The sequence below is a fragment of the Podarcis pityusensis genome (genome assembly GCF_964106645.2).
Source record: "Podarcis pityusensis genome assembly, chromosome: 2".
Taxonomy (NCBI): domain Eukaryota; kingdom Metazoa; phylum Chordata; class Lepidosauria; order Squamata; family Lacertidae; genus Podarcis; species Podarcis pityusensis.
Window position 1 is genome coordinate 53877404 of NC_138029.1, and position 27439 is coordinate 53904842.

The 27439-nt window shown below is 42.6% G+C and overlaps 1 protein-coding gene across 2 annotated transcripts; it reads left to right on the top strand.

Moving 5' to 3' along the window:
* The first annotated feature begins 3798 nt into the window (after positions 1-3798).
* On the top strand, positions 3799-27312 carry SFXN1 (sideroflexin 1). 2 transcript variants are annotated; one of them, XM_080997267.1, is made up of 11 exons: positions 3799-3959; positions 9178-9354; positions 10959-11129; positions 11909-12007; positions 14925-15000; positions 16269-16354; positions 17128-17255; positions 17709-17758; positions 23272-23321; positions 24656-24703; positions 27035-27312. In XM_080997267.1, exons 2-11 carry the CDS (start codon positions 9191-9193, stop codon positions 27129-27131), a joined length of 969 nt encoding a protein of 322 aa, XP_080853393.1. In that variant the 5' UTR covers positions 3799-3959; positions 9178-9190; the 3' UTR covers positions 27132-27312. The 2 variants fall into 2 exon arrangements, 1 of the variants encoding a protein (XP_080853393.1); XR_013983440.1 differs by lacking the exons at positions 24656-24703; positions 27035-27312 and adding an exon at positions 19542-19661 and having other exon boundaries at positions 3827-3959; positions 23272-23308.
* Positions 27313-27439: the final 127 nt, after the last annotated feature.

A 27439-nucleotide genomic window follows, 5' to 3' on the forward strand; every position in this document is an offset into this window, starting at 1 on the left:
CACCATGTACAAGGCTGCTAGTGTTTTATATATGCAATTTATAATATATACATACCCATTTACTATTCATCTTTTTCTTGTTATCTATATTACATAACTAAGAGAAACAATAGCTCCATAAAAGTAGAAAAATAGAAATCAACACTGTAATATGAATCATACGTATATTTTGTAACATGAACCAAAACAGAATCAGTTCAAATGCTGAATGGGAACTAAACTTATATTGGCCTGAACATCGAAACTGCTAAACTCAAAGTGGAACTGAGCTACAATATTTAGCAATGCTATTCACTGGGGGGAAATCCATTAGTGCATTGTGCCACTTCTAATCTTTCATGACTGCAAACAAAGGAAACAAAGTATCCCCAAAGTTTATTACCAGAAAACTCAACCAATTCCCTAGTAACATTCTATATATATGATACAGGCTTTCAATAAAAGCAAAATAATTTTCATCTGTCATTTTGAGTTGCTGTAAAAACCTAGTCCTGTAGTGCCACTTACAGGATAGATCTAGTAACTGTGAACAAACTGTTTGTGATATGCTGCCGTTCACTGCAACTACAGTGGTACCTCGGGTTACATACACTTCAGGTTACATATGCTTCAGGTTACAGACTCCGCTAACCCAAAAATAGTACCTCGGGTTAAGAACTTTGCTTCAGGATGAGAACAGAAATCAGGCTCTGGCAGGAGGCCCCATTAGCTAAAGTGGTGCTTCAGGTTAAGAATGGACCTCCGGAACGAATTAAGTACTTAACCCGAGGTACCACTGTATTTCATTGTGTGAAACATTAGTAAGCTAACTTGCGAGTTGTGACAGCTCATTGGATTTCATCTCAAATTAATGTATGTAAACAATCTTATTTCTTAAGGTGTTCAGGCAATTGCTGGGTTGAATTCTCCATGGCAAATGATTCCCATTGTAGATCCTTGTTTCTCCACTCCTGCCTTCCAACTTGATTTGAACAGCTCAGAATGAGCTGTTCCTTTGCTTTAAAGAACAAAGCCCTTCTTAAAGGTAGGTGCAGGCAAACAAGGTCTGTGGGTTTATATTTGCTTTATTAATACTGCTGTTGGGTTAGACTTGTATGCACTCAATTACTATGTAAGAAAACATGTGTATGGTCACGTTACCATCTTTCATGTGGGGGGCATACAGAGAAGTCTCCTTGAACCTGTAGTAGCCTCTGGTTCTGACAGCCACTACAAGCAGCAGCAGTTGTAAATCCATCTCCCAACTTTTGCCTCATCCCATGCTCCTAGAAAGGAAGGCGAACATCCCCATCCACTCTACCTTGTAGCAACACCTCACTTTTTGTTGCCAGAAAAATAAACAAGGAAATTGCTGCTGTTTCATTATATTCATTTGATGATTTGTGTCTGAGATCAAAATAAACTGTTGAACAGGTTATATACTGGCTCTTGAGATGGTTTAGAGGTGCAAAGGAATAGGCCAGTAGGGAACAGCATGGTGGAGTGCAGCCACTCACCTGACCTCCGGTCAGCTGTGTGGCTGCTGCTTACTGGGAGGTAACGGGGTGAGGAATCAGCAAGACTGGTGTGCAGCAACCGGTAGAGCCAGTTTGGTGCTCCAGTTAGGGTGTGTGTACCATGCCAATCTCCCCACCAACCTCCCCCTCCTGGTAAGCAGCAGCACCACAACTCACTGTCAGGTGAGCAGTGGCCCTTCACCATGCCACCCACTACTGGACTCAGGGTACAACATTTCAGATTTAGGATGTTTAATCTAGGCCAGGGGTAGGCAACATAAGGCCCGTGGGCCGGATGCAGCCCTATCGCCTTCCCAATCTGGCCTGCGGACGGTCTGGGAATCAGAGTGGTTTTTACATGAGTAGAATGTGTGCTTTTATTTAAAATGCATCTCTGGGTTATTTGTGGGGCACAGGAATTCACTCATTATTTTTTTTTCCAAAATATAGTCTGGCCCACCACATGGTCTGAGGGACGGTGGACCGGCCCGCAGCTTAAAAAGGCTGCTGACCCTGATCTAGGTGGCTATGAGTGGCAGGGAGACCTACTGGGTCAATTAAGATGAGGTTCACACAGGCAGCAAGGCAGCCTCAGTTAGCCCTTATTTAAACAAGGAGATGAAAGTAAGAGAATAATGGAAAAGGAGATTGCTCAGTCTATAGCTGACAGACTCAGCGTGGGTGGTTATGCCAGAGACAGTATGCTTCTGAATACCAGTTGCTATGAATCACAGGTGAAGAGAATGGTGCCAGCTCTGCTTGTGGGCTTCCAATAGGCATCTGGTTGGTCACTGTGAAATCAAGATGTTGTGCCTTTGGCCTGTGCCAAAAGGGCTTGTCTTATGTTCTTAATGGAGTTTTCAGATAGTTTATTTGAAATGCCAGGGCTTATATGCATGAGTCAGTCATCCTGAAAAAATGGATGTTAGCTACAATGGCCAGGGAGGCTGTAGTTCTAAATGCAAACGGCAGGCCTGCATCCCAGAGTTCTTATTCAGCATCTCCTTACTCAGATACTCCTGAAAATGTGGGCTTTCACACACCTATCAAACCACAGGCCTGGTAAGTGAATGTGTATATTGCCTTATGCCTTAACACTTAAAGGCAAATTCCATTGCAATCTTCAGTGTAATTCCAGGGTGCTTAGGTCAGCAGCACTGGTTTTCTGATTTACTATAAATTCGGCAGTTAAGCAGCATTTAAACCGAAACCTGCAAGCTCAGCACACACTTGTTTAGCTTTAACAGGGTCATCACCTTTTCAACTAGTTACAAAAGAAGAGATGAGCTTATGCAAGACTGTGACATACTCATTTTTGTCCTGACTTTCCCTTTGTTGTTTTCATCGGACTATCTCCAGGCTACTTAATGCTCTCAGCAAAGAAACCAATAATCCCAATGTTGCTAAGAAGCTATTCATTCCGTTGGCCTCAAATAGGATTGTGAAAATCAGCTCAATGATTTCTTACGTATCCCCTGTGAACAGAAGACACTCTGGTTTATTTTTTTAAGTGTAAAAAAGTTACAAATGACTACAATTGTAGTCATTTGTAACTTTTTACACTTAAAAGATGCCCTTGCCAGAAACAGCTTCCGGACGAAAACAGGAGCACTTCCCGACGGGAATTTAATCTGAAAGCGAGCCATGACGGAGACATCTCAAACACTGGCAACGTATTTGTCAGCGCATAGCTCAGCTGGTTAGACGTTATCGAGCATGGCGCTGATAATGCCAAGGTTGCAGGTTCGATCCCCGTATGGAACAGCTGCATATTCCTGAAATTGCAGGGGGTTGAGCTAAGGGTCCCTTCCAACTCCACAATCCCATGATTTGCTGCTGGAAGGGTAAGTCCGCGTTAAATAGGAAAGAGAAAGCGGGCGGGGCATGTTGAGGCCCAAGCTGCCATGGAGAAGCCTGGCGATCCCCTACCCCACACCGGGCAGAGTGCTGCCCTCACATATTTGTCTAAGAAGCCGGGAGCGGGGGCGGGGGGGGGGCTGATTCAGCTAAAATTCCGGTCGGGGGGTGGGGCTTGCGGGGTCCATTCCGCCCCTCCTCCCCACATGCTGAGCACCGCAGAGGCGGGCAACGCTTCACCTTTTGGCTCTCCCTCGCGGCGCCAGGCCCGGGTGCCTGGAGCGAGCGAAGGCAGCCCGCCGCCTCGCCGCCCTTCTCCTCCTCCTCCCCTGACGCGCCCTCCTTTTCCTTTCCCTTCCCTCCCGAGGGGGCGGTCCGGACGCTGCTCGCCCCTCCCACCCCGGCTTGGCCCGCTCTGCAGCCGCCGCCGCCGCTCGCTCGCTGCCTCCTGAATTTCTTCCGGCGGGCTTTGGCGCGCCTATCGGACTGGAGCCGGAGCGGACGTGCGGGAGGCAGCCGTGGAGCGGGGCGCGCAGCGGGCGCCGTGAGTAACCCTGGGCAGCAACCAGAAGCACCTCTCTCTCCCCATCCCTGGCCGCTCGGGAGGTAGGCGCTCCTTGGACGGCGCTGCACCCAGCCAGCGGCCCCGAAGTGGGGGGGGGGGTTGACCCTCCTCGCTCTCCATCCCCCGGAGCCGGTGCGGGGAGGGAGGCCGGCTTGGCGCCCCGCAGCTGCTGCGTCTCTGCAGATGACGGAGAGCTACGCCTCCCTTTCTCCCCGGTGCCCGTCTCTCGAGCGCGCTAGAGGCATCCTCTTCCCCCAGGGTGCATCTGCCTACAACAGTAGCCTCTCCCCCCAAATACAATACATAGGAGCCAAGGTCCCTTCGGCCTCCCAATAAAATATTTGAGTGCCCCCCCCCCCCCGTTGATGGGCATTTCCACTCCAACGGTACGCGTGCGCCGTGTCTTGTGAGCGATGGGGCGGGGCTTACCTGGGCCCCCCAATATTTTATTCAAGTTGGCACCCTTGATGCAATGTGGCATTGCAATGCCCGTTTAGCTATCCCACTTTTCCTGTCCTCCTGTATACCGTGTGCATCTATTCAGTGAGCTCAGCGACTAACCCAAAATGTCCCTCTCGGTTATGTGTGCGTTCCCAGTAGATGGATCTAAAAGTATTGGTTTAGGTTTTTAAAAAAAGAATAAATAAGAGAAAGAGTCGTTCGTTTGGGTACTGATCGCTTTCTCCCTTCTTCCAGCTGCCTGATTTTGCGTTAAATGGACCTCATAGACCGGGTTAAGGTGTGTGCGCTTTTACAATTAATAATTTCCCACGGCCACGTTGTTAGTTAGGAAGGGAACAGACGCGGCCATTCTCCCCAGGAACCTTGTTTGCTGCAGTAGCATTAGGAAAGGAAAGGGTAAAGCCGTCTAGGAGGCTGTCCGGGCTCGGCTAAGAGAAATGTGTCACTGCGGAGAACAGGTTTTCGTGTGAAGTTGCTGCGCTGGCAGGGACTGCTGTGAACCGCGAACATCTGGAGGTGACTTCAGCGCGGAATGATGAAATCTCCCGCTAAGTTACACACCAAAGATGGCTGCTTTGCTGCTGTGCAGGCTGCCTCGGCAGTGGGAATTATACGGGAGCTGTAATTTTTGTTGCTAGGTTACGTGGGGACTTCTCCCACCCTCCTATAAATTGCATCTTGTAATATTGATGTTGTAGACCCTCTTCCTGACTTCTGTCTTCCTTTGCTTAGTAGGCTCCTCCTAGCGCACTGTGGGGAAGTGTATATTGCAGACAAAGCGGCTGGTGCAGATAAATGCCAGTGCAAGCTGATTTTAAGTGAAAGTAACATTGGAGGGCCGGGCTGTTTGCCTCCCTAGCTTGATAGATGTGTTGCACCACTCCTCCTTCCCAGCCATCAGCTGGGCTGCTGGTTTTCTCAGACTGGAGCTGCAGGCAGGGCACAGTTTTGTCAAGTGAAGCAAATGAAGTCTGACACCCGTAGCCTCGAAGTTCTGAATGGCACCTTCTTTAGAAATGCCACCAGTTGATTTTCATTAGAAGCAGGGGAGGGGAAAACTAAAATTGCTTAGAGGAGGCAGGAACCTTGGTGGATTTGCTACCTGTCCCATTGCATGATGCTTGTTGTTCTTGAGCTATTCTGTGTAACCTTCCCAGTGTACCTGAACCCTCCTGCCATGACAAGATGACCAGAAAAGTAGTTGGCAGAAAGGGTATGAGGGTTTGTATTGAATTTCATCACTTTAACTTTAGACTTGCTTGTTCCGCGTGGCTGTAGTGCATTGCACTGATACCCTCAGGGTGGTTATTAACTCTTAGTAATTTGCTCTTTGGTTGGCATATTTGGAATAGCTTTTTACAGCAAATTGTTCAGGGTTGGGGACCCCGAGGGGGCAAAGTGCAGCCCTCCATGACTCTCTGACCACATACAGCCCCTGACAGATTAATCCTAAGGCAATATGGCCCTCAGCTGTAAAACGTTCTTTTACTTTTGTCCATGTGACTGTAGTTAAACTGTGGATGGGGCTAGGGAAGCATTCTTATCAGTTATATGAGGTGGGGGACTTTACAGCTAAGTCTTGGCTGTGATTAATGTATCCTTGCACCCCAAAAAAAATGAATGAGCAAGACTTCTTGGCTGCAAGCCACAAGAGAACTCTCAGAAAAGAGATAAGCTTTCTTCTTCTTCTAAGAATCCTCCAAGAAAGCTCTTAAATAACTGAGCTCATTTTGAATGAGCTAAGCAGAGTGTGCCCATTGCTTCTTGGAATCCTGCTCCTGCAGTGAATTTGTTAGATTGCTTTATGCAAACTACTAAATCCCCACCACTATATTTGTAATTTTTTTTGTTCGTATTAATCTGTCTCAAAAGACAATGGCCTGTGCCTCCAGGGCCTAAGTCAAATGGCTAGAGAATCACAGCATTTGCTGTGGCTTCAGAGGCTGGTAACTGGTAACTGCTGCTTTCCTTGTTGTTTTCGTTGCATTATGTAGGTAATCCTTACAATCTTATAAAACATGGATGGGGGTGGGGGCTGTGGTCCTTCAGATGTTATTTGACTGCCACTTCCATCATCCCTGACCATTGGGCATGCTGGCTGAGACTGTTGGAAGTTGGAGTCCAATAACTTCTTGGTGGCCACAGGTTCTCCACCCCTTCTATAAAGTACATGAAACATTTTGAAAAATGCAATTAACTACATCAGTGCTATTGTTTGTTATCACCAGGTACTGGGTTTTGTGGATTATTTGGTCTTCTCGAGTCAGTGTCAGCTCCTGTGTCCTTCAGAAGCTGAATGGACATTTCATAAGCAAAATTCATTCCAGGCAAGCAATAAACATATATACCCAAAACACACTAATCTGATTATAACACTCCGGTCTGAAAAATGTAGTTTAAACTAGAAGGATGTACGTAAATGTTTTCAGCTCTAATCATGCAGTATATTGCTGTGGAAAATCATGCATTTCCATGTACCAGCTGTGTCTTGCAACCATATTATACAATAGAAAGTTTTTATTTTTAAAAGAGAACTAATTTCTGATTGCTACTGGAGTTTCATTGCAGGTACATTGTTGACCTTTAAACAAGGTCTAAAGTCTCCTTTTTTTGCTGTTATATGTACTCTTTCATACTAAAAGCATTTGGCTGAACTTCGTTCAAGACTTGCATTTCATTTTGAAACTAGATTAGATTTTACACTTGTGTTACTGATCTCCTACATTTTGTGTTGGTAAGACCCTGTAACCTTTCAAACATTCAGGCTATTCGCCAGCTCAAGTTTAACCAACCAGTTTAACCCTGGCTTCAACAAAATGCATACACTGTACTGTTTCCCAAAGACTTTGCGGTTCTGGAACAGTCATTGAAATCCTATATGCCCTACCTTTTCCAAATGCAATACACAGGTATAGTTAATTCTGAGATTCTCTTTCAATCTTGGAGATTGCAGCTGGAATCCAGAGAACTGCAAAGCTGCTTCCGCATGTACACCAAGTCTGCTTATGAATAATCAGAAGGGTTCCCAAATATAACTGGGCTGTCTCACCACAATTAGAAGTATGTGAAGTAATACACATTACTATCTAAAGAGAGCTAGTTATTTACATCCAGAATCTAAACTTGCCTGATTGCATACTCTAGAGCAGCATTCAGTGGAGCATGAGCGGTTTATGCTATCAGCAAAAAAATGCAATCCTTTGCACATGAGGAAGATTCCCAGGCATTCAAATCGTCTCTTTGGATCCCTACCTTGGGCAGTACATTGACCAGCTTCAGTGATTCAAAGATGGGAAATGGTAGCTCACACTGTCTGTCAATTATGGCATAAGCAGTTGCGGTTTTAAAACAATAAGAAAGATAAGTTGGAGCCAAGTTCAGCAATGCAATTAAACTGTCTAGGGTAAGTGGATTTTTTTTTCAAGAGCCAGTGTGGTGTAGTGGTCAAGAGCGGTAGTCTCGTAATCTGGGGAACCGGGTTCGCGTCTCCGCTCCTCCACATGCAGCTGCTGGGTGACCTTAGGCTAGTCACACTTCTTTGAAGTCTCTCAGCCCCACTCACCTCACAGAGTGTTTGTGGGAGGAAGGAAAAGGAGAATGTTAGCGGCTTTGGGACTCCTTAAAGGGAGTGAAAGGCGGGGTATCAAATCCAAACTCCCCTTCTTCTTCTTCTTCTTCTTCTTCTTCTTCTTCTTGGAGTTTTTTGTGTTTTTTTAACGGAGTAAACATTGGCCAGTGGAGATCCTGTCCTATGATAAGGTTTCAGATTAGAAACTTCAGCAAGCCTTTCTGGTTCTAAGGAAATGTCCCCTAGAACCAGGAGACAATTAAGAGGTGTGTTTGTGGTTTGGCTTGTCTATGAGAATCCAAGCTTGACTGATAATGCTGACATGGGAGTAGGCAGGACAAGCTTTTGTGTCTTTCACGAATAAAACCCTAAATAATTTTGCATTGAGACTAGCAAATTTGTAACCCTTTGTAACCTTGGTTTTTTAGTATTGGGTCGACTGGTAGGCATTGGACTATCTCTAGTACCCACTGGCATTTTTGATGCACCCCCCCCCCCCAGATGATGGAATGACAGCTCAGCATATTGTTGTTGCAGGTGATAGAAGAATAAATGGCACCTGCTTTCATTTTTCATATCGATGTGCATATGTATACACACATGCACAGAAATTGTGTAATATGCTGCTTCAGAGGTTACCTGCATCTTTAAGGCATGGGTGAGAAATAATGAAAAGTCTGTGAAATCTGTGTGTCAGATTAGTTTCTGACCCTATGGACAACATGCCCATAGTTATTTTGCTGCCTTCTGCTAACTGCATCTTTAAGATGACTAGGGGACAGTAAAATCCAATACAGTCCTTAATGCGTCTATCTCATATAACTTTGTAAGTAGATACACACACTGTTTCATCCTCAAGTGAGCTGCAATAAACTTTTCTGCTGTTATGAATAGAAAATTAAATATGATGGGAAGCTTACAAAACAGACAAGGGCATTCAACAAAAGCTTTGTGGGACATCTTGACCTACTTTTAGCATGATCTCATCCATGTTGCAAGCAGGGTTTTCTATTGAAAACTCTGGTCAAATATCCTGTTATTGGAGATGTGGCACATGTGCTATTTCAGCATTTGACTGCATCACTGGGCTGAGTTTTCTCTATCTCTGATTTTCACCAAGAGTTCAGAGATCTGTGGCAGAGAACCAGAAATCTAAGGGGATCCAGATAAACACAGGAAGCCAAGAACTGTGAAACTGAAAACTGCTTCTGTCTCCGTTTCTTATTTAGTGTTCTTGAAAAAATGTCAGCCGATATACCATTCAACATCAATATCAAAGAGCCTCGCTGGGATCAAAGTACGTTTATTGGACGAGCGAGCCATTTCTTCACCGTCACTGATCCTAGGAATATTTTGTTGTCCAATGAGCAACTAGAAAAAGCAAGAAAAATTGTGCATGATTACAGGTAAATGTTTATTTTTAAAAAGCACCCTAATTTAATCCCAAGGGCTCAAGGTAGTTGAGAATACTCAAGGCATAATGTAAAAAGAGTAAAATAAAATAGCCACTTGCAGTAGAAAATAGTACCCAGGCCCCACTCTCTTCAAAAAAAAGCAACTCTTGTAGTGTCTGGTCAAGAAGAGTCTCCAGCTTGAATCTCAGGAAGTCTTAAATGGGAAGAAAATCCCACAATTGTGGAGCCAGCAAATACCCAGGCCTCCTTAAGACACCCTCTTGCAAACATGGTGTACAGATGTTATCATCAAAAGGGTGTTCTATGCTGATGTTAGAGGGGGGAAATATGTACACAGTGTAAGAAACAGCCTCTGTGATACGTGGGTGTGTGGATGTGGGTGTGTATTTATGCATTATGACCAGCCCTTCCAGACATCCCTTTTATTGTGCATTCATTATTTTTGTGCTCATGCTATCGAGGCTGTCATATGCGATCCCACTTTCAATCCTGTTTGTGCCTGAAAACACGTTGGGGTGGTGACAGTTCTTTGTTTTCAATCAGGTCATATCCTGTCACTGCCTGCTGAAATCCCATAACTTCCTATACAAAAAAATGATCTGGTTTATTTCTGCCTTGGCTCTGTTGTGCTATAAACCCCTCCAGAGAGCAATACGCTATTACTGTGTCAAGAATATGAGGCAGAACGCCATAAAACACCAGTCCAGAGGCATCCACCATCATGAATTGTAACTGCTGATCAGAGCTGGCATGCACTGTGTTCCAGGTGTTAATTGGTTTTTACAGTGTGGTCAGATCATAGAATCAAAGAATGATAGAGTTGGAAGGGACCCCGAGGATCATCTAGTGAGTCCCAGCCTTTCTCAACCTGTGGGTTCCCAGATGTTGTTGAACTAAAACTCCCATCACCCCTAGCTAGCAAGGCCAGAGCTCAGGGATGATGGTAGTTGTAGTCCAACAACATCTGGGGACCCACAGGTTGAGAACCGCTGAAAGTCCAACCCCCTGCAATGCAGGAATATGCAGCTGTCCCATACAGGGATCAAACCTGCAACCTTCACATTATTAGCACCACTCTCTAACCAGCTGAACTATCCAGGCAGTGTGTCAAGAGCTACAATAAGTGGGGTGCTCCTAAACATGGTTGCTTGAGAGGAAACAGCCTTCTGCAATGAACATTTAGGAATGAGGAATTAAACTTTGTTGTCAGTAGTGAGGAAGAAGGGAAGATGGGGTGGAATGTAAGGGACTGATAAAATATTTTGGAGTAGAATGCCAGAAGTCAATTTTGCAAACAAGCAGTGACTATTTTCTCCTTAGGGCCTTGCCCTTCGATGCACAATTGCATGAACAAAATTCAATGTGAGCCAGCTGCTTACATTGACCTACCTGCAATACTCCTGTGACTATGCTGACATGAGAAAGAGCAGTTATGATGATGGAAAGGGACACAGAGGTTCTTATGCTAAGCTGCTGCACAGTTGTGTGTGCAGAGAAGATATGTGCCAATCTTTCGTGTGAATAATTACTTAAGTTTTGGACCTTAACGTCATATTTATAATTAAATATTTACATATATTTCCATGTGCCCCAAGACAAGGAATTGTATGCCCTGGATTAACAGAAGATGAACTATGGAGGGCGAAGTATATCTACGATTCAGCCTTCCACCCAGATACTGGGGAAAAGATGGTTTTAATTGGCCGCATGTCTGCTCAGGTACCCATGAACATGACCATTACTGGCTGCATGATGACCTTTTATAGGTAAGTAATGCATGATAGTACATGAGTGAAATAAATATGCAATTGGGAAATCCAATTTGAAGGCCATAGTACTACTGACACTGGTTGTAACAACTTTGTGTATTCTAAAGGGTTTTAGTGCTGCTGCAGCCCAAGTGAATGATGTTGTATACTTTGAATGTTTCAACAAACAGTTAAAATGAACGTTTTGGGTTTCTTCTTCTCCCTTATATTTTTCACATATTGGTTTGGTTATTTATTTACCTTCAAAAGAAAACAAAGTGGAGAAAATTCAACCTGAGAACTCTTGAACTTCAGTATGTGAGATACTGATGGAAAGATGAAGTATCAAATTTCCCTTTAACCATGATTATCGCTACCTTCCCACTTGAATTATAGTAATTGGCTTTTTTGTCAAGTCTTACAGGATAAAAACCACCATTTAAATCTATGTGACTCTCTAAATCTGAGCTGGAAATGTTTGTCAAGTAACATAGCTCTGTACCTGGGAAAAGCACTTCAAGTTTTACATTATTGTAACTGAACAGCTACATCTAACAGAATCTTAACTTATTTCAGTACTCAAACTGGAACAGATTCCTCAAGAAGACCTGTGCATTTCTACATTTCATGTAGGAAAGCTATCATTTTGTGAAGTAACTGTTCAAAAGACTTATTTGGCTGATCCTATACAGAATAATCTTTGGGGGGAGTGTGATGAAGAATAATCAACCCAACAGCATTTGATTATCTTAATCTCATCACTTTAAATAAAATTGATGGTACTTTTTGTTTTTAAGAACTACTCCAGCAGTGGTCTTCTGGCAGTGGATTAACCAGTCGTTCAATGCCATCGTAAATTACACCAACAGGAGTGGAGATGCTCCAATTACTGTCAGGTAAGGTATTTAAGCCACACCAGGCAGAAAATTAAAAAACCTTGAATTACAATATCTGCTCTAGTTTAGACCTAAATTCAATGCTAAGATGTGAACAGCCTGAGAAAATGCTTTAATATTTTGCACATGTAATCTCTCTGAGTTAAAGTGATGCTCTAATTAGTGTAATGTGATATGCAGGCAGTGTTATCTTTGATGAAAGCCAAAATAGCTCACAAGACTGATGACGTGAGCAGTCACTAAAGCAGCGGTGGCTAACTTGTTTTGCCCCCTCCCCCGAAAAGAAGCCACATTCACCCTTGACCACATGCCAGCAGTGTGTGCACCAGTCCACATTCTCACATGCACACACACAGTCCAACTCTCTCCCCTACTCGGCTTATCTAGAGGGGGTGTGGTCATCTCCCTTTCTGCACTCCTAAAACGATCAGTCTGATGACTGGGGAGGAGACTGCTTGCATCTGCCTCACAGTGATGGGCTCTGCCCATCCCAGCACTGGGTCTATGTTAGTGCTTTCCCCCACTTTTAATACCAGCCATCAAATTGATGGGGCCTTGCCCAACCAGGAAGAAATGGTTAGCCCCCCAAACCATGGGGGCTAGTCGTCCCTGACCTAAATCATCTTCCCTAAAGCTTGGGGTGAGGGTGGTAAGTGGTTGTGGAGCCGGCAGTAAGGTTTAGTTTTTGAGCCGCAGCCAGGCCCCACATATTTGAAACAGCCCTGTATTCTGCCCTGCTCTGTGGAATTCATGCCCAAGGCAAGAGAGGTCCCCTGCTTCTTCTGAATGGCTTCCAGCAGCTGTAATAATAATGGATCCCAGATTGCCTAGTTTGGATTATTATTAAATTTGCAATGTGGTTTTTCATAGACTGGCTTGACGTGACGACATGTAAGCACAAGGTAAACTATAATGGGGAAATCGAAGTGATGCTAATTTAATAACATTAATATGTAACATGCATATAGCGAGCATTCCAAGTACTTCACGTACACCGCCTCAGTAATCTATGTGAGATATTACTAGATGCATGACTGCCTAGTTACTTCTGTCTGGTACTAAAAACAAGTTATTTGCATGTAGATAATCACCCAAGGTCATATCTGCATAATTTGAATGACTAAATTAGGCTACTAATGCATTCTAGACATCTACTATGGATTGCAGCTGGTATGGGATCAGAGCATTTCAAACAGGCATGTGTGCTTCACTTCTATAGTCCATGAAGTTTTCTGGTTCTGGTGGGCTCTTTTAAATGTCTTGAGAATTATTCATCTAGTCCAGCACATCTGGGAAACATTAAGGTAGAAGAGCAAAAGATGTTGCCCAAATGTGACAAGAGCAGAATGAAGATGATGTTCTTGAATGTAGGAGCAGAACTGCCAGTAGGATACAGGTGGTCTCAGTACAGCCACTCAGTTCGCTTGACATCCTAAGCTTGCACACTCAGGGGTTGTGTGTGTGTGTGTGTGTGTGTGAGAGAGAGAGAGAGAGAGAGAGAGAGAGAGAGAGAGAGATACCACAATTACATGCTCGGAAGTCTTTGCATCAGAGCTGAGGAACCTGAAGCCCTCTACATGTTGTTAGACTGTGGTTTCCTCTGATCATTGGCCATGCTGACTGGAGCTGGTGGGAGTCCAATGATATCCAGGGGCCCCCACACCTGCTCTTCATCCTTCCTGCTGCTTTTGGTATAACCAGTTTCTGACTGGTATCAAAGTGTAAAGGCACACAGCAAAGCAACTTTTTTGAAGCTAAGCACCTCTGGGTCTGGTCACTGCCTGGATGGGAGAGCACAAGAGCCTTGTGTATGTGGTGCTGAGCTGGATATAAATGTAAGAAATGAAGTGAATTACTTCCCAAGATATTCTGAGGTGATCTATCTGCCTCTGGTGAAGATGGCTCAAGGTTACTCAGTCTCCTTGGCAGCTTATGATGGCATTAGACCCAATTGGGGTGGGGGACCCTGTTTGGGGGCCGAGATGATGAACGTTGTTAGACTTTTGTTAAGGGTCCAGCCCCAAAATTAGTACCTTGAGGACCCTTTGTGTCTTTTCTCCTTCATGAAAAGGACAGTCTGTCCATGCACCTAGATCCTCCTGCTCTCTGATAAATGGACTGGCATAGTTCACCATATAGTAGAGCTGGCAGAGGAAATAGCTGCAAAAAGAAATCCATGGTTCTTTCTGCATAGGAAGAGTATATCTGAAGCACCAACCCACTAGATATTTTATCATGCTTCCAAACATAGTGAACTGTCAAACGTATGAGGCAGCTTTATATTCTTAGCCCATTAGCCTGTCTAACCTACTATCTTATGGCATGACTGACAGTGGGTCTCCGAGTGAGATCTCTTAAACGGAATGTACCGAGGACTGAGATGAGGATGTGTTGCATACAAAAATCACATGCTCTACCACTCGGCTAGAAGATCTCAGCCCTCTATCTAAGCACGATGCTTCCACTGAGTCCATCATCAGAGTACAGGTGCACATCACCCAACTGTCAGTTTGGTACCCAAGAACATAGAAGTCCTGCTGGATGGGGTCAGAGGCCAGCATCCTGCCCTCACAGTGGCTAACCAGATGCCTATGGGAAGCCAGAAGCTGGAACCTGAGGGCAATAGCACTCCTCACATGTGATACCCAGTGACTGGCATTCTGAGGCATACCACCTCCCAACTGTGGATATAGAACGTATAGATCACTTAGGAGTCAGCTACTTAGCATCGTAAGTGGGAAAGGGGAAAGTTTGTAACCCCACTAGATGCCCTGACATTATATTCCGGTGCAGTTTTGTATTTCATCCAGGAGAACATGTTACAGTACCATGCCAGTTGCGCTTACATAATTGGAACATGTGCAATGTAACATATACGGCTATTGTGCACACACAAACGCTCTTATTTTTGTTTTAGCCAGCTGGGAACAGCCTATGTTTCTGCCACCACAGGTGCTGTTGCAACTGCTCTAGGACTTAATGCACTAACAAAGGTATTTAATCATTTCCTCCTTTTTGCTTTGAGAGTTTTGATTGTTGTGGAAACTTTTAGTTAACGATTTCCATGTGCACAAGGAGTAACAAGGGTTTTTGTGGCACCTTAAAAGCAAATGCATTTATTGTGACATGACCTTGCATATTCAGGAGCCCACTTTATCTTTTCATCTGTGGGTTTATCAGTCTCTTTTGATTGAATCCTGTTTACTTCAGTTCAGTTCATTTTTATAGCTTTGAATATGTCAGCACACAGAAATTAGATGTCAGGGAGAAGTGTTCTAGTCTAGCATTTTCCCTAGCATTTTCTGGAACTTCCAGCTTTCTTTGTACAACAATATTTTTATATGGAAGTGTATTCAGTTATGTGAGCTCAGGCTTGGATTTACCACCTCACTGAAAATATAGTCTCAGTTTCTAGGGCGAGGTCTCTTGCAACTGATATTCAGATAATGTGCTGTTTCTGATTCTTGCATAAAATCCACTTTAGATTTCTTTATAAATAGTTTATACTGCTTGTATAATAAAAATCTAAGCAGTTTACATAGAAACAATGAAACAACATTAACTAATACAAATATAATAATACATTTTCCTAAAAGCTAGATAAAAGCAAAATGTGATTGTATATCACAAATAAAAACTGTGCGATGTGCAGAACAAAAATAAAACTTTGGTATACATTTTTAAGAGGTGTTTAAAGGTCATTTTTATCTCCAACCCCAAATCATTTAACATGTGCATATCTTCACTGTCCATGTCGTGCATCTGATGAAGTAGAATCTTGCCTGGGAAAACTTCTGCTGCAATAAATCTTCAAGAAACTATGAGACACCCTGCTGTGTTTGCTGACATACTCTAAGATGGCTACACTTCAAAAAGCGTTCACAGAATGACTACAACTATTTTTCAAAGAGAAAGATAGATTTAAAAAAAAAAAAAAAATTGATCATATAGCTTCCCTGAATGGTATTTCATCAAAAATTTAACCTGATTTCTGGGAGTGATTATAACTCAATATTTCTGTTCTAAAATATTTTTATGTCACTGTAATACAGTTGAGAAACCACTCTCATTTTTTAAAAGGTACAATCTATACCAGTGTTCTCAAAAGATTCTAGCTTCAGGCACATATATTCTCTGATGTGTTGGCATAGATTCTTAAGATCAGCTTTTCACAAAACAATACTTAAGATGATATTTTAGAGTGGCTGAGGATTGGTGGGGTTTGTCCATCTTCAGGTAACTCTTACTTCTTTTTTCACAGCATGTCTCACCTCTTATAGGACGTTTTGTTCCTTTTGCTGCTGTAGCTGCTGCTAACTGCATTAATATCCCATTAATGAGGCAAAGGTAAGATAAAAATCTAGCATGTGCCACAGACCACCTCTTGGCTTAGTAGGGATGCTGCAAAATTTGTTCCAAGCCAGACTTTGAACAGAAATTCAGAGGCTCATTAAAGCCCATTTCAACGCTGGCACAAGCTTTAAATGGTCCTGAATTCTTCTCCAGTTTTGACTTGAAATTGGATGTGACTCCTGCAGAGTAAGCCACTTTCAGGAAGCCACACCCACCCACCCACCCACCCACCCACCCCACACCTGATGTCATGACAGCAGGTGTGGAGCAGGTAAGGGCAAGACTTCAAAGGAGCAATTGAGAGCTTAAAACTCCCAAGTTGTTCCAGGAAGGTAAGTTCCTACCCACACAACAGCTGATGGGTGGATCAGAGTGTGCCTTCAACACTCACACTTTGGCAGGCAGGGGTGGGGGAGATAGAGATCTGGCCCACCAGCCAGCAAAGATTCCGCACCTTGTGCTAAACCAACCCATGGCTTAGCTTTCAGTGGTGCAGCAGGAGGAGGACTGGGAGAGGAGCACAGTGGCCACAATCCAACCTCTAGCATTTGCACAAAGCCATAGCGTTGCTTGAGCATCATGTGCAAACCAACTCTTATGCATGTAATGAAAAACAAAGCAGGGCTGTTGTTGAAGTTTACAAATGATTAACAAATGTTCTGGAACACAACTTTTGGAACATAAACAATTTGAGCATATAGTGCCCTTAAGGAGTAACCTTTCACAATTGTTCAGCTTTTTTCTTTTCTTTTTTTAAAACCCAACAGGGAACTAAAGTATGGGATTCCCATTACAGACGAAAATGGAAACCGATTGGGTGAATCATCCAAAGCTGCCCAACAGGCCATTGTGCAGGTGGTTATCTCACGGATCCTTATGGCTGCTCCTGGCATGGGTTAGTTCACCTTCAGCTAAGCATAAGTAGTGATTGAAATCATGCTCTTCTAAGAACTTTGGCTTCAGTACATTAGATTTGAACAGCTAATGGCTCACACATAAAAGATACTGTAGAGAAACATGGCGGAGTTTTATTTATTTTTACAATGTATCTGCAATGCATTGTTGATATTATAGCAATTGCTCTAGCTGACCATCAAATATTCTTTAAAATCTTTTTTTTAATTAATTGTATAAGAATCTCTTGTGAAACTTCATGTGCACATTCTCCACCATCTCTTTATAATCCTTTTTCATCTCCATACATTGCTAATTTATTTATGCATATTAATAGAGTGCCCCAGGAAAGCTATACACTACCAGTAAACTCAATGAAGCATACCTGTTATTAGAAACTGCTCTGTATACATAGTTTGCTAAGGTTTAAGCATTTCATTCTTTGTTTTTGTAGCCATTCCCCCGTTCATAATGAATTCTTTGGAAAAGAAGGCATTTTTAAAGGTAAGCCTAAGCTCCTGAAGATATATTAATTTCCTTCTTACAGCCAGTACAATTAAGAGATCAGTTTTAATTAAATAGCCATTCACAGAGCAATAAAAAGAAAAAGAGAAAATCAGCTGTTATTCCCTGTCCTGCTCTAGGGAACATTTCTGTTTGTGAATAAAACAAGGGGTTGCGGGGGGGATGTGAAAGCTCTTCATTCCATTGTGCAAATTAGATCCACACCGTTGCTTTCATGAATTGTAACAAGGAGATATATGTTGATTAAAGCGTTTATGCTAAGAGTCAGGGTTATTTTCAGATGCATGACATCTCCTGCAAGGACCTAATTCGAAGCTGATGTACATGAAGTATGCTGTCACATGGAAGCTGCTTTAAGTTAAAATTGATCCGTATGGCAACGGCTGTCATGCATAAATCGAGTACTGCATGGCAGCTCCCTACATAGTCAGATGACTTTTTCCATCCTGCTGCAAATTTGCTTATTTGAGAGGTTTGTGGTGGCCTGGAGTCACCTGCCTGAAATACAGTATGCCTCTGGATACCACTTGCTGAGAATCGAAGGCGGGCAGATGCTCCTGCACTCATGTCCTGCTTGCAGGCTTTCCACAGGCATCTGGTTGGCCACGGTGAGAACAGGATGCTGGACTAGATGGGCCACTGGCCTGATCCACCAGGGCTCTTCTTGGATTTTTGTGCATATAAGTGGCTTGTGCATATAAGGGAGTAATCATTAAAGTGGCCTCCATGCTTCTTATGCTCTTGCTGATGGACTAAACATCAAGAATATTACCAGCACCACACATTGTTGCCAACCTATGCAATTCCACGAGAAGCAGCTCTTTTCATGTAACATTCTGTATGTCGGGGAATTCAGTGTCATTGTAAGATATTAATCTCACCTAGGGCAAGCACAGGGCTTCTGCTGACAGGGTTCAAGAGTGAATCCCTCCCATAATTTTTTTCTTGCAACATTGAAGTGAGAATAATTTTCTAGGGACATAGTTCATTAAATATCAGTTATGCTATATAGGCCATCTTTATCCCCACTGACAGATAGCTACTTGCCTGAGGTTACCTAGTGACTTAGAAAGAGTTTGATCCAAGTCTCCTAGATTGATATGAAGTGTTAGCTGAAATAGGTTATGTGGAATTCAATGCTTCATGTTCAAAGAGTCAGTCAGTCAGTCAAATTTATTTGCTAAAATCCACTGGACTTCACAAATGTATTGAGGTACATTCTAGCACACGTAGCCCCCAGCACACTGGGCGCTGTGTTGCACAATGAAATGTTGTCTAATCCTCTGGGCTGCTAAAGCAAACATGGAAACATAATTCTAGTTACAGGTAGGTAGCCGTGTTGTTCTGCCGTAGTCGAAACAAATTTTAAAAATCTGAAGAAGTGTGCATGCACATGAAAGCTCATACCAATAACAAACTTAGTTGGTCTCTAAGGTGCTACTGGAAGGATTTTTTTTATTTATTTTTTTTATGGAAACATAATGTGTAAGTGTATTTATCCCCATCCATCAGCAAATAAGAAATATTCTCTGTAGAATTCCAGTGGGGGACTTGAATATGTTGGAAGGAGCAATGATGTTTGCTTAAGCATATTACACATTTTGGAGTTAACACTGTTTGCATTTGACTGTGACAAAGCATTTCTGTTGGTTCAGTGATATTTCTTGCAATGGCTAACGAAAAGAGAATGCCATATGTCAAGCAAAGTCTCCATTGGCGTGTATGTAGTTTAATCAACATGAAGATGTTGTAATTTTTTCAGATCAGCACATCTGAAAGAGCCCTTCAGTGACTGTTCAGTGTTCTTTGACACCATCATGACTCCCTTTATGTTTTCCTGCTCCTCCCCGCCCCCTCTCTGCCTCCTGGACTGTGAGCTCAGGTGAATCATTGCTCTACAGCTAGTTAATTATAAGACTTGCTATTGATCAGCCCTGGATCCATTGAGCAATGAACTGCACTTCTTTTTTAAATAAAACAAGCAGCTTCGGCATGTCAGCTTAAAGTTCATTACTTGCACTACTCTGACACCATCTACAACCTGCTTTATTAATGCATACAGGCTTTAGCATTTTCCCACCATTCCAGATAATAGCTCTTGTTCACTCAGCCTAAGAAAAAAAATCTTTAAAGGTTCAGACAAAGAGAAGAAAAAGAGGGATTGTGTGAAGGTCTTCATTTCTTTGAATCCTGCCACAGAAACATTGCCTTCAATAATAATAATAATAATAATAATAATAATAATAATAATAATAATTTATTTATACCCTGCCCATCTGGCTGGGTTTCCCCAGCCACTCTGGTCGGCTCCCAACAGAATATTAAAAACGCTATAAAACTTCAAACATGAAAAGCTTCTCTAAACAGGGCTGCCTTCAGATGTCTTCTAAAAGTCAGATAGTTGTTTATCTGGGAGGGTGTTCCACAGGGTGGGTGCCACTACCTAAAAGGCCCTCTGCCTGGTTCCCTGCAACCTCGCTTCTTGCAGTGAGGGAACCGGCAGAAGGCCCTTGGAGCTGAATCTCAGTGTCTGGGCTGAACAATGGGGGTGGAGATGCTCCTTCAGGTATACTGGGCCAAGGCCGTTTAGGGCTTTAAAGGTCAGCACCAACCCTTTGTATTGTGCTTGGAAACCTACTGGGAGCCAGTGTAGGTCTTTCAAGACCGGTGTTATATGTTTCTAGCTCCAGGTGGCTGTCCTTCTAGCTGTTCTTCACTACATAATGCCTTCAATATAACTGTAGTGAATCTTGCTGAGTTATGGAAATAGCTGAAGCTTTCCAAATGTGACTCCCCAAATAAAAGCAGACAGTTCACCTGAGAGCAGTGGTGAATTTGGAGCACGAGTAGTTGGCTGCAGCATAGTAGAAAGAAATGGCAGCAGCCCCAAACATGCCAGGCATTTTAATCACTGGAGTTTGAGAAAAATACGTGATTTTAATTTGAGCAGCAGCCTGGCAGCACTTGCTTTTGTCCTCAGCTGGGGAACAGAGGAAGGAACAAGCAGAAAAGCCATTTCATGCTGACTTTATCTCATTAAAGGTAGTAATAGGAGGTGGGGCCATAGTTCAGCGGCAGAGTGTCTGTTTTCATGAAGAATGTCCCAGATTCAATCTCCAGCAAACTGTCCCTGAAAGAGACTACTGTCTGGAGTCCATGAAAGTCACTACCAATCAGCATAGGCAATATGATCCAACTTGCTAAAAGGCAGGTGCCAATGTTCCTGGTTAGACCTGAGTCTTAAGACAGAGTAATTTTGGCCCCATTTACAGCACCCACGCAGATGCTCCAGTTCTCACAGTTGTGGGAAGCTAAGTGCTACAAGCTCACCAAACTTGAGTAAAGGTTTCCGGCTAGTATAAGCCAGCCCCATGCATCTGAGAAATACATTTAAACATCCATGTGTCTGTTGAGCATCAGTGACTCCTCTTGTTCCCACATATAGGAATGTTTTTGTGTGCCTGCTCTATCTGAAAATGGTAGTTGACTTGAATGGTGCTATGAACCCCAATTCAAATGCTTAGAGAAGGAGACTGCCTGCTGATTCTGTGTAACAACAAACTTAAAACAAACTTTAGATTGCCCTTGTGTCCAAGAGGCTCCCCTACACAAAACTGTTCATCATACAAAAAATGAAATATTTCCGAACAACAGCTTTGAGAAATACAGTGTCATCTTGCATTCGGTGTTAGAACATCTCCAGTGCAGAGTTCTATCCTCTGCCCTTTTGTTATGATTCCATTGGGTGGCATCTGCTGGTGTCTGCTTGATCATAAACTGTGGTGCAATAAGAAGTAAATAGGAGTCCTTTGGCTGGCTGGAGTTCTGCCATCTGCTCAGTTTCCAGAGAGATGTAAGTGCTGCATCGTTACATGTCGCACCATCCTTGAAGTTTAAAGCTGCCATTTGTTCCTTAACTACCTGATTCACAGGCAGCTACTTTGTGGCTTTGGATTCCTGCAGCGCAGAGAAAGCCCCAGTAACCTTAGTTGTCTACATCTGTGGGTGTGATACATTTAGGCATTGTTAAAGATCCTTGTATATGTCTAATCTGGGAACTGATGAGCAGTTCAATATAGTCACTCCGATCCTAAAGGCTTGTTCATATACATTAGTTCCCTAGGAGTAAGCCCCAGTGAATATGGTGGGTCTTACTTCTGAGTAAATATGCACAGAATATTTTCCCTGCCTCTTTACCTCATATCTAAAGCACAAAATCTATAGTTCCACATTTGCTGCTTATTTCCAACTATTTAACACTTCATTCTGATCCTTAATACAATAGCAGTTTATGAAATGCTTTTTACTTGAAAATCATAATTGCACACATCCATTGTAATTCTAACCAATTAACTATTTTACTTTTAATCTTCATCCTGTTTATGATACCATATATGAAAGGGAATGATTGTTTTTAGTAACAGAAGCAAATTCAATATAGAAGAGGCTTGCTGTGGTTTGGTTTCATTAGCATTTACTTTCTGGTAGAAGTCTTAACACAGCATTTTTATAATATCCCTTAAATGATTAATTGTTGCAAGATTAGTTTTGCTTGATGATGTGACAATAAACTCTGCATAGGATTTGTATGCTGTGAAACAATGCACTGGTTTTTTTTAGATGTTATAATAATTCCCAAAGAATAGCCGTTCCTTACTGACACAGGAACAACAGTTGATAATGGGGAAAGGGGAGGCTTGTATATCAGTTTTTATGAAATTTTAAAAAGTTCTTTTTCCAAAGTGAGGGTAGGGGTAGGATTGTATTACTCTTGCTTATAGAGAAATACCCCAGAATGCAACCCCACCTCAATTTCTCTTTAAGTGGCACTTGTAATTCTTTAAAAAAGAAATTCAGTGCAACTTTAACATTGGAATTAATCCTTTTGCATTATTTAACAAATGCAATATGGGATCACATGTTGTAGAAAGTCCTAACATTGCTCACATTGTCTGAGAGATTCCTCAGTACTTCCTGATGTGTGTATTTTTACTACAACTATATATATACACCTCTAAAGCACCCATCCCAGGGTTTTAATGGCTAACAGCAATGAACATTTTCAAAACCTGAAGGCCCAAGCCTTTTTCTCTATAGCAATGGCAGTGCTTTCAGTGGAATTTTACAAAAGTAATTCATCTAATTGCAGGAAAGGACTGTTTTCATCCCTTAAACACTCTGTGTGTCTGATATTATAATACTGCCCTACTTTTAGAATTCTGTCCTGCTGCTAAGAACACATGGACAAATCAGCAGAGTCGGGGTGTGCGGGTGGCTATTGACCTTGGAGGCTATAACACCTCACTCTAAAGCTGGGAATATTTCCAGAACCCATAGTAGTTAGGTGTGTGTTCAAGCATGCCTTCTCCATTTTGCATAAATTTTCAGAGACCATGTGCTTTGAAAAGGTTTGGACCCAAGAATGTGAATAGTACATATGTGGTGAGAGGAAATATCTCATTTCATCATGTAACATTTCTTTTAAAACGCAGAGGTTTCCATGGATGAGTGCCCCCATTCAAGTGGGTTTAGTTGGCTTCTGGTGAGTAAAAAAATAAATCAAAATGAATTAATGGTGATATGGTTGTGGTTATCATAACAGTGTTTCCTTCTGTGAAAGATGCTGATTTTGAACCCTAAATGGGGAATTGCACATTGCGCTTCATGTGTGCAGTGTGGCTGTGTATCTTGTGTTTTCTTTAATTTCAGTAATGGTGGGAGGGGCAATTGCTATTGAGATCACAACATGTGGAAAGAATAGGATTGTCCTTTCCCTCTCCACCTATGACCCCATCCAAAAACAACCCACCAGATTCAGCTGTAATCAATTAAAGAAAAGCTAGTGGCTTCACAGAGGCATATGATTGGTGTCTTTGAGGACCAAATGCTGGACTAGATGGGCCTTTCATCTGGTTCAGCAGAGACAATACCTGCATGCTACACAATAAGCATAATGTGTAGTTTTGACTTTGGCACAATGAGGCCATCAAAGCCTCTCTTTAAGACTAAGGCAAATAACTTGGAGAAAGTGCTATGATAACCTTTTCCCAAAGCAGCTACCGGGAGAGCAATGCAAACAAAAGCAAACCTTGAGCCTCTGAAATTCGTCTTGCTTGGGGAAGATACAGAGCAAACCAAAGGGGTGGAACAGGGGGGCCATATAAGCCCAGAGGGGGAACAGCATGTTGTAGTATGGAGTCGGGGAATTTCTAGTCCACAGGCCAATCCTGGCCCACCAAGGGGTCATCAACTGATAGGCGGGAGGACTGGGTTTCATCAGCTGTGTGGGGAATACTGGCCTGTGCAAAAGCACCCATGGAAACAGCTTGCACACACAAGCTACTTCAGCGAGGTTTAAGACATCGTCTTCTCCTGAGGTTCACATGAGAGCATAGGGCTGCCTCCTGCCTTTCCTTTAAAGTCCCCAATATGGTGAGACTTGGAAAAGGCTTTGTGAGCCTTATCCTGCTCCCCATTTAAACCTCCAAGTTTTGGAACTCAAACTGGGTAGGGAGGAGACTCACAGAACCCTTTACAAGTCTCCCAGTGGTTCCTTTTCAAGCCTCCCATATCAGAACCGTGTTCATTACTATCAGCTCTGTTGAATAGTAAAAAAATTGAATGTAGTACATAAATAAAGTGATGCAAGAGCAAAGGAAAGAAACAGTGGGGAGTTCCATTCATCTGATGAAGTGGACTTTAGCCCATGAAATCTTTTGCTGCAATATCTTAATGTTTTGCTGCAATATTTTAATGTTGATGTCCAGAGTTAGGATTTTTAGGTGCTTTGAAACTATCTGCACTTTTTAACGAGGCCAGTTCGTACTTTGAGGACAGTTACCCCAAATAACCTAACTTAATGTTTGTCTTTTCCAGTTTGGTGTTCGCAACACCTCTGTGCTGTGCATTATTTCCACAAAAAAGGTAGTGTGTGTGTTTTTTATTTTTAAAAATTACTGATACTTTGGGCTATGGTGAGAGGTAAGATTATGCTGAGCACATTGCAAAAAATTTAGAAAACAAAGAGTCATCATCATTTCGAAAGAGACATTCCAGAAGTCAGAACATAACCCCCCCCCTTTTTTTTTAAGTAAGTAAGAAATTTAAGGAAGTAAGAAATTTTCAAAATGACCTTATTCTTAGGATAGGTTCCCAGCCCAAAGTCTGCTCTTGCCTAGCTCTGAGGAAGCAGGTTAGGTAGCATTTCTGCTCTAATCCTGCCTGGCATAATAAGATTAGATCTTTCTCACGTTCATTTTCCTCTCCTTCACCCCATTCACTTGTAGTTACTAACAGTGCTATTTTTCTAGAAAAAGCGGTGCCAGAACTCACCATGAACACCCGCCTTGTTCTCTTATAATGACAATGGCGCCCACCTGGAACTGAGTTCCAGCTGGGGGGGGGGGGGAAGCCCCAATTCTGTCTTGAAACACTTTCTCATTCATGACTATGTGAGGAAGGTGATGCTGCTGTTTCCCAGCCAATGAGAAACCACTCTGATGCCTCTTCAACTCCTTTTACAAAGGAGTGGGACTTTCAGCAGAGAGTTACCTTGTTCCTATGTAGATTGGTGGTCTCAAACTCACCCCTGGTTATTGCCATACCAGCTTAGAATAAAATACTGGCAGTTAAATCAACAGCACAGACCTCCAACACAGGTCTGTTCTTTAGAGAAACAGATCCAAGACAATGCAACAACAGACAATACATAAAACCTTAACCAAGGGATGTGGGTGGCGCTGTGGGTTAAACCACAGAGCCTAGGACTTGCCGATCAGAAGGTCGGCGGTTCGAATCCACACCACGGGGTGAGGTCCCGTTGTTTGGTCCCTGCTCCTGAAAGCACCTCAAAGTGCAAGTAGATAAATAGGTACCCGTCTGGTGGGAAGGTAAACAGCGTTTCCGTGCGCTGCTCTGGTTCGCCAGTAACGGCTTAGTCATGCTGGCCACATGACCCGGAAGCTGTACGCCAGCTCCCTCAGCCAATAAAGCAAGATGAGCACCGCAACCTCAGAGTTGGTCACGACTGGACCTAATGGTCAGGGGTCCCTTTACCTTTACCTAAGGACTACGTGCATGGAACACCACCACCTAGTGGTTGGTGGTGTTGCTTATATAATCATCACTCCCTCTTCACCACCCAGAGGAAGCCCAGGAGAGGAAGCACAGCAGTCTTTCTTTCTCTTCACCACAGGCATTTTCTTGGTTGTTTTCTATAGCTACCCACTGGGGTTATGCTCTACAGTCATTCAGCCAGATTACTAATGGGCTGCTGTGGGGAAGGATGCCATAGATTCCCTAAGACCTTCTTCACACTGAAGTGCTTTATCCTGCAAGCCAGTATAGGATCATGGGGGAAAACCATACAGAGGCACCTGGAACGTCTTTCTGTTGAAGATGAACAGCTTTGGTGTTCCCTGTTGCAACACTGTGGTCCTTTGTGCCACCTTGTATAAGGGATATGTTTGCTTCTGCATTGAGCTCTAAAGGAAGCTACATAAACAAAGTTTGACTCCCATTTGCTGGGATCAATAAATATAAACTTCATTTCATGGGTTGATCAAGGTTCTTTCATGGAACCAGAAATCCCCCTGCTGCTTCTGTTCTCTGGCACATGAATGCTGATTTAACTCAAAGCATTGTGATTGTTAACATTATTTCCCCTCTTGGCTTCGAAAAGGCCTATGAGTTGCATATGGCCAAAGCAGTTCCAGGCTTAGTTTGAGAGGGATCAGAATTTATCACGCTTAGGTGGGTATTCTCTGGTGTTGACATGTTAAAGAGTTCTGTGACACAGTTTTTGATTTTAACTGCATGCCTTTGTTTTCACACATGCTAAACTGTTTTTTATTATTAAGAGTGAATGCAATTAAAATGTTAGCAATCAGTTTTAAAGACCTGTTGGTGATGCACGAACTGTTAGGCCAAGTTTAATTTATAAGTGAAAGCTTAATGGTCCATGTAAAGTGCATTTTCTTGGTTGACACATTAACATACCTCACCAGTTAACTTTAGCCAAGCAAAGCAGCCAAGCAAAAACTTGAAAATCTTCTTCTGTGGCTCATAACAGGGACTATTTGAAGTGCAAGAAAATACTTTTAGAATTGATAATGAAGTACCCTTAGTACAAAATCATATTTGATATAAATTCCAACTTTTTAAAAAAAAATCATCATCATAAAGCTTCACCACTTGCATGTATGAAATTTGATCATGGGTTGTATGTGACGTCTCTTCTATTTTTCTTTTGCTCAGTTCCATGTCTGTAACTCGTCTGGAGCCAGAATTACAAGCCAAGATCCAAAAGAGCAACCCTGAATTGGAGCGTGTGTATTTTAACAAAGGGTTATAATTTGTAGAAGACAAAATATCCCTCAATGACAATTAGGTGAACTTATTTTAAATTGTGAGAAAGCCTTGTTGAAGACAACTCGGTCCTAGTGTATTATTTCAATTTTACACTTTTTTTTTTAGCACTGAGGTTATTTAAGCATTGCAATATAATTTTCGTAATTATGGCCTCAAATTGCTGTCAATGCCATTACTTCACTGTCCACTTTGTTTTTCTGCTGCCAATATTTAAAACAGTTCCCATTAACTACTCTCAAGAAGCTAAAGATAAAATTCCTTTGGAAAATGTGGCAGACAGAAGGAGATCAC

Bases quoted from the DNA above. Each gene is read 5' to 3' on its own strand.
- SFXN1 (XM_080997267.1), top strand. From the start codon at position 9,191: ATGTCAGCCGATATACCATTCAACATCAATATCAAAGAGCCTCGCTGG. The intron at 9,355-10,958 runs GTAAATGTTTAT...ATGTGCCCCAAG, and splicing joins AAAATTGTGCATGATTACAG to ACAAGGAATTGTATGCCCTG. The intron at 12,008-14,924 runs GTAAGGTATTTA...TTTTTGTTTTAG, and splicing joins GATGCTCCAATTACTGTCAG to CCAGCTGGGAACAGCCTATG.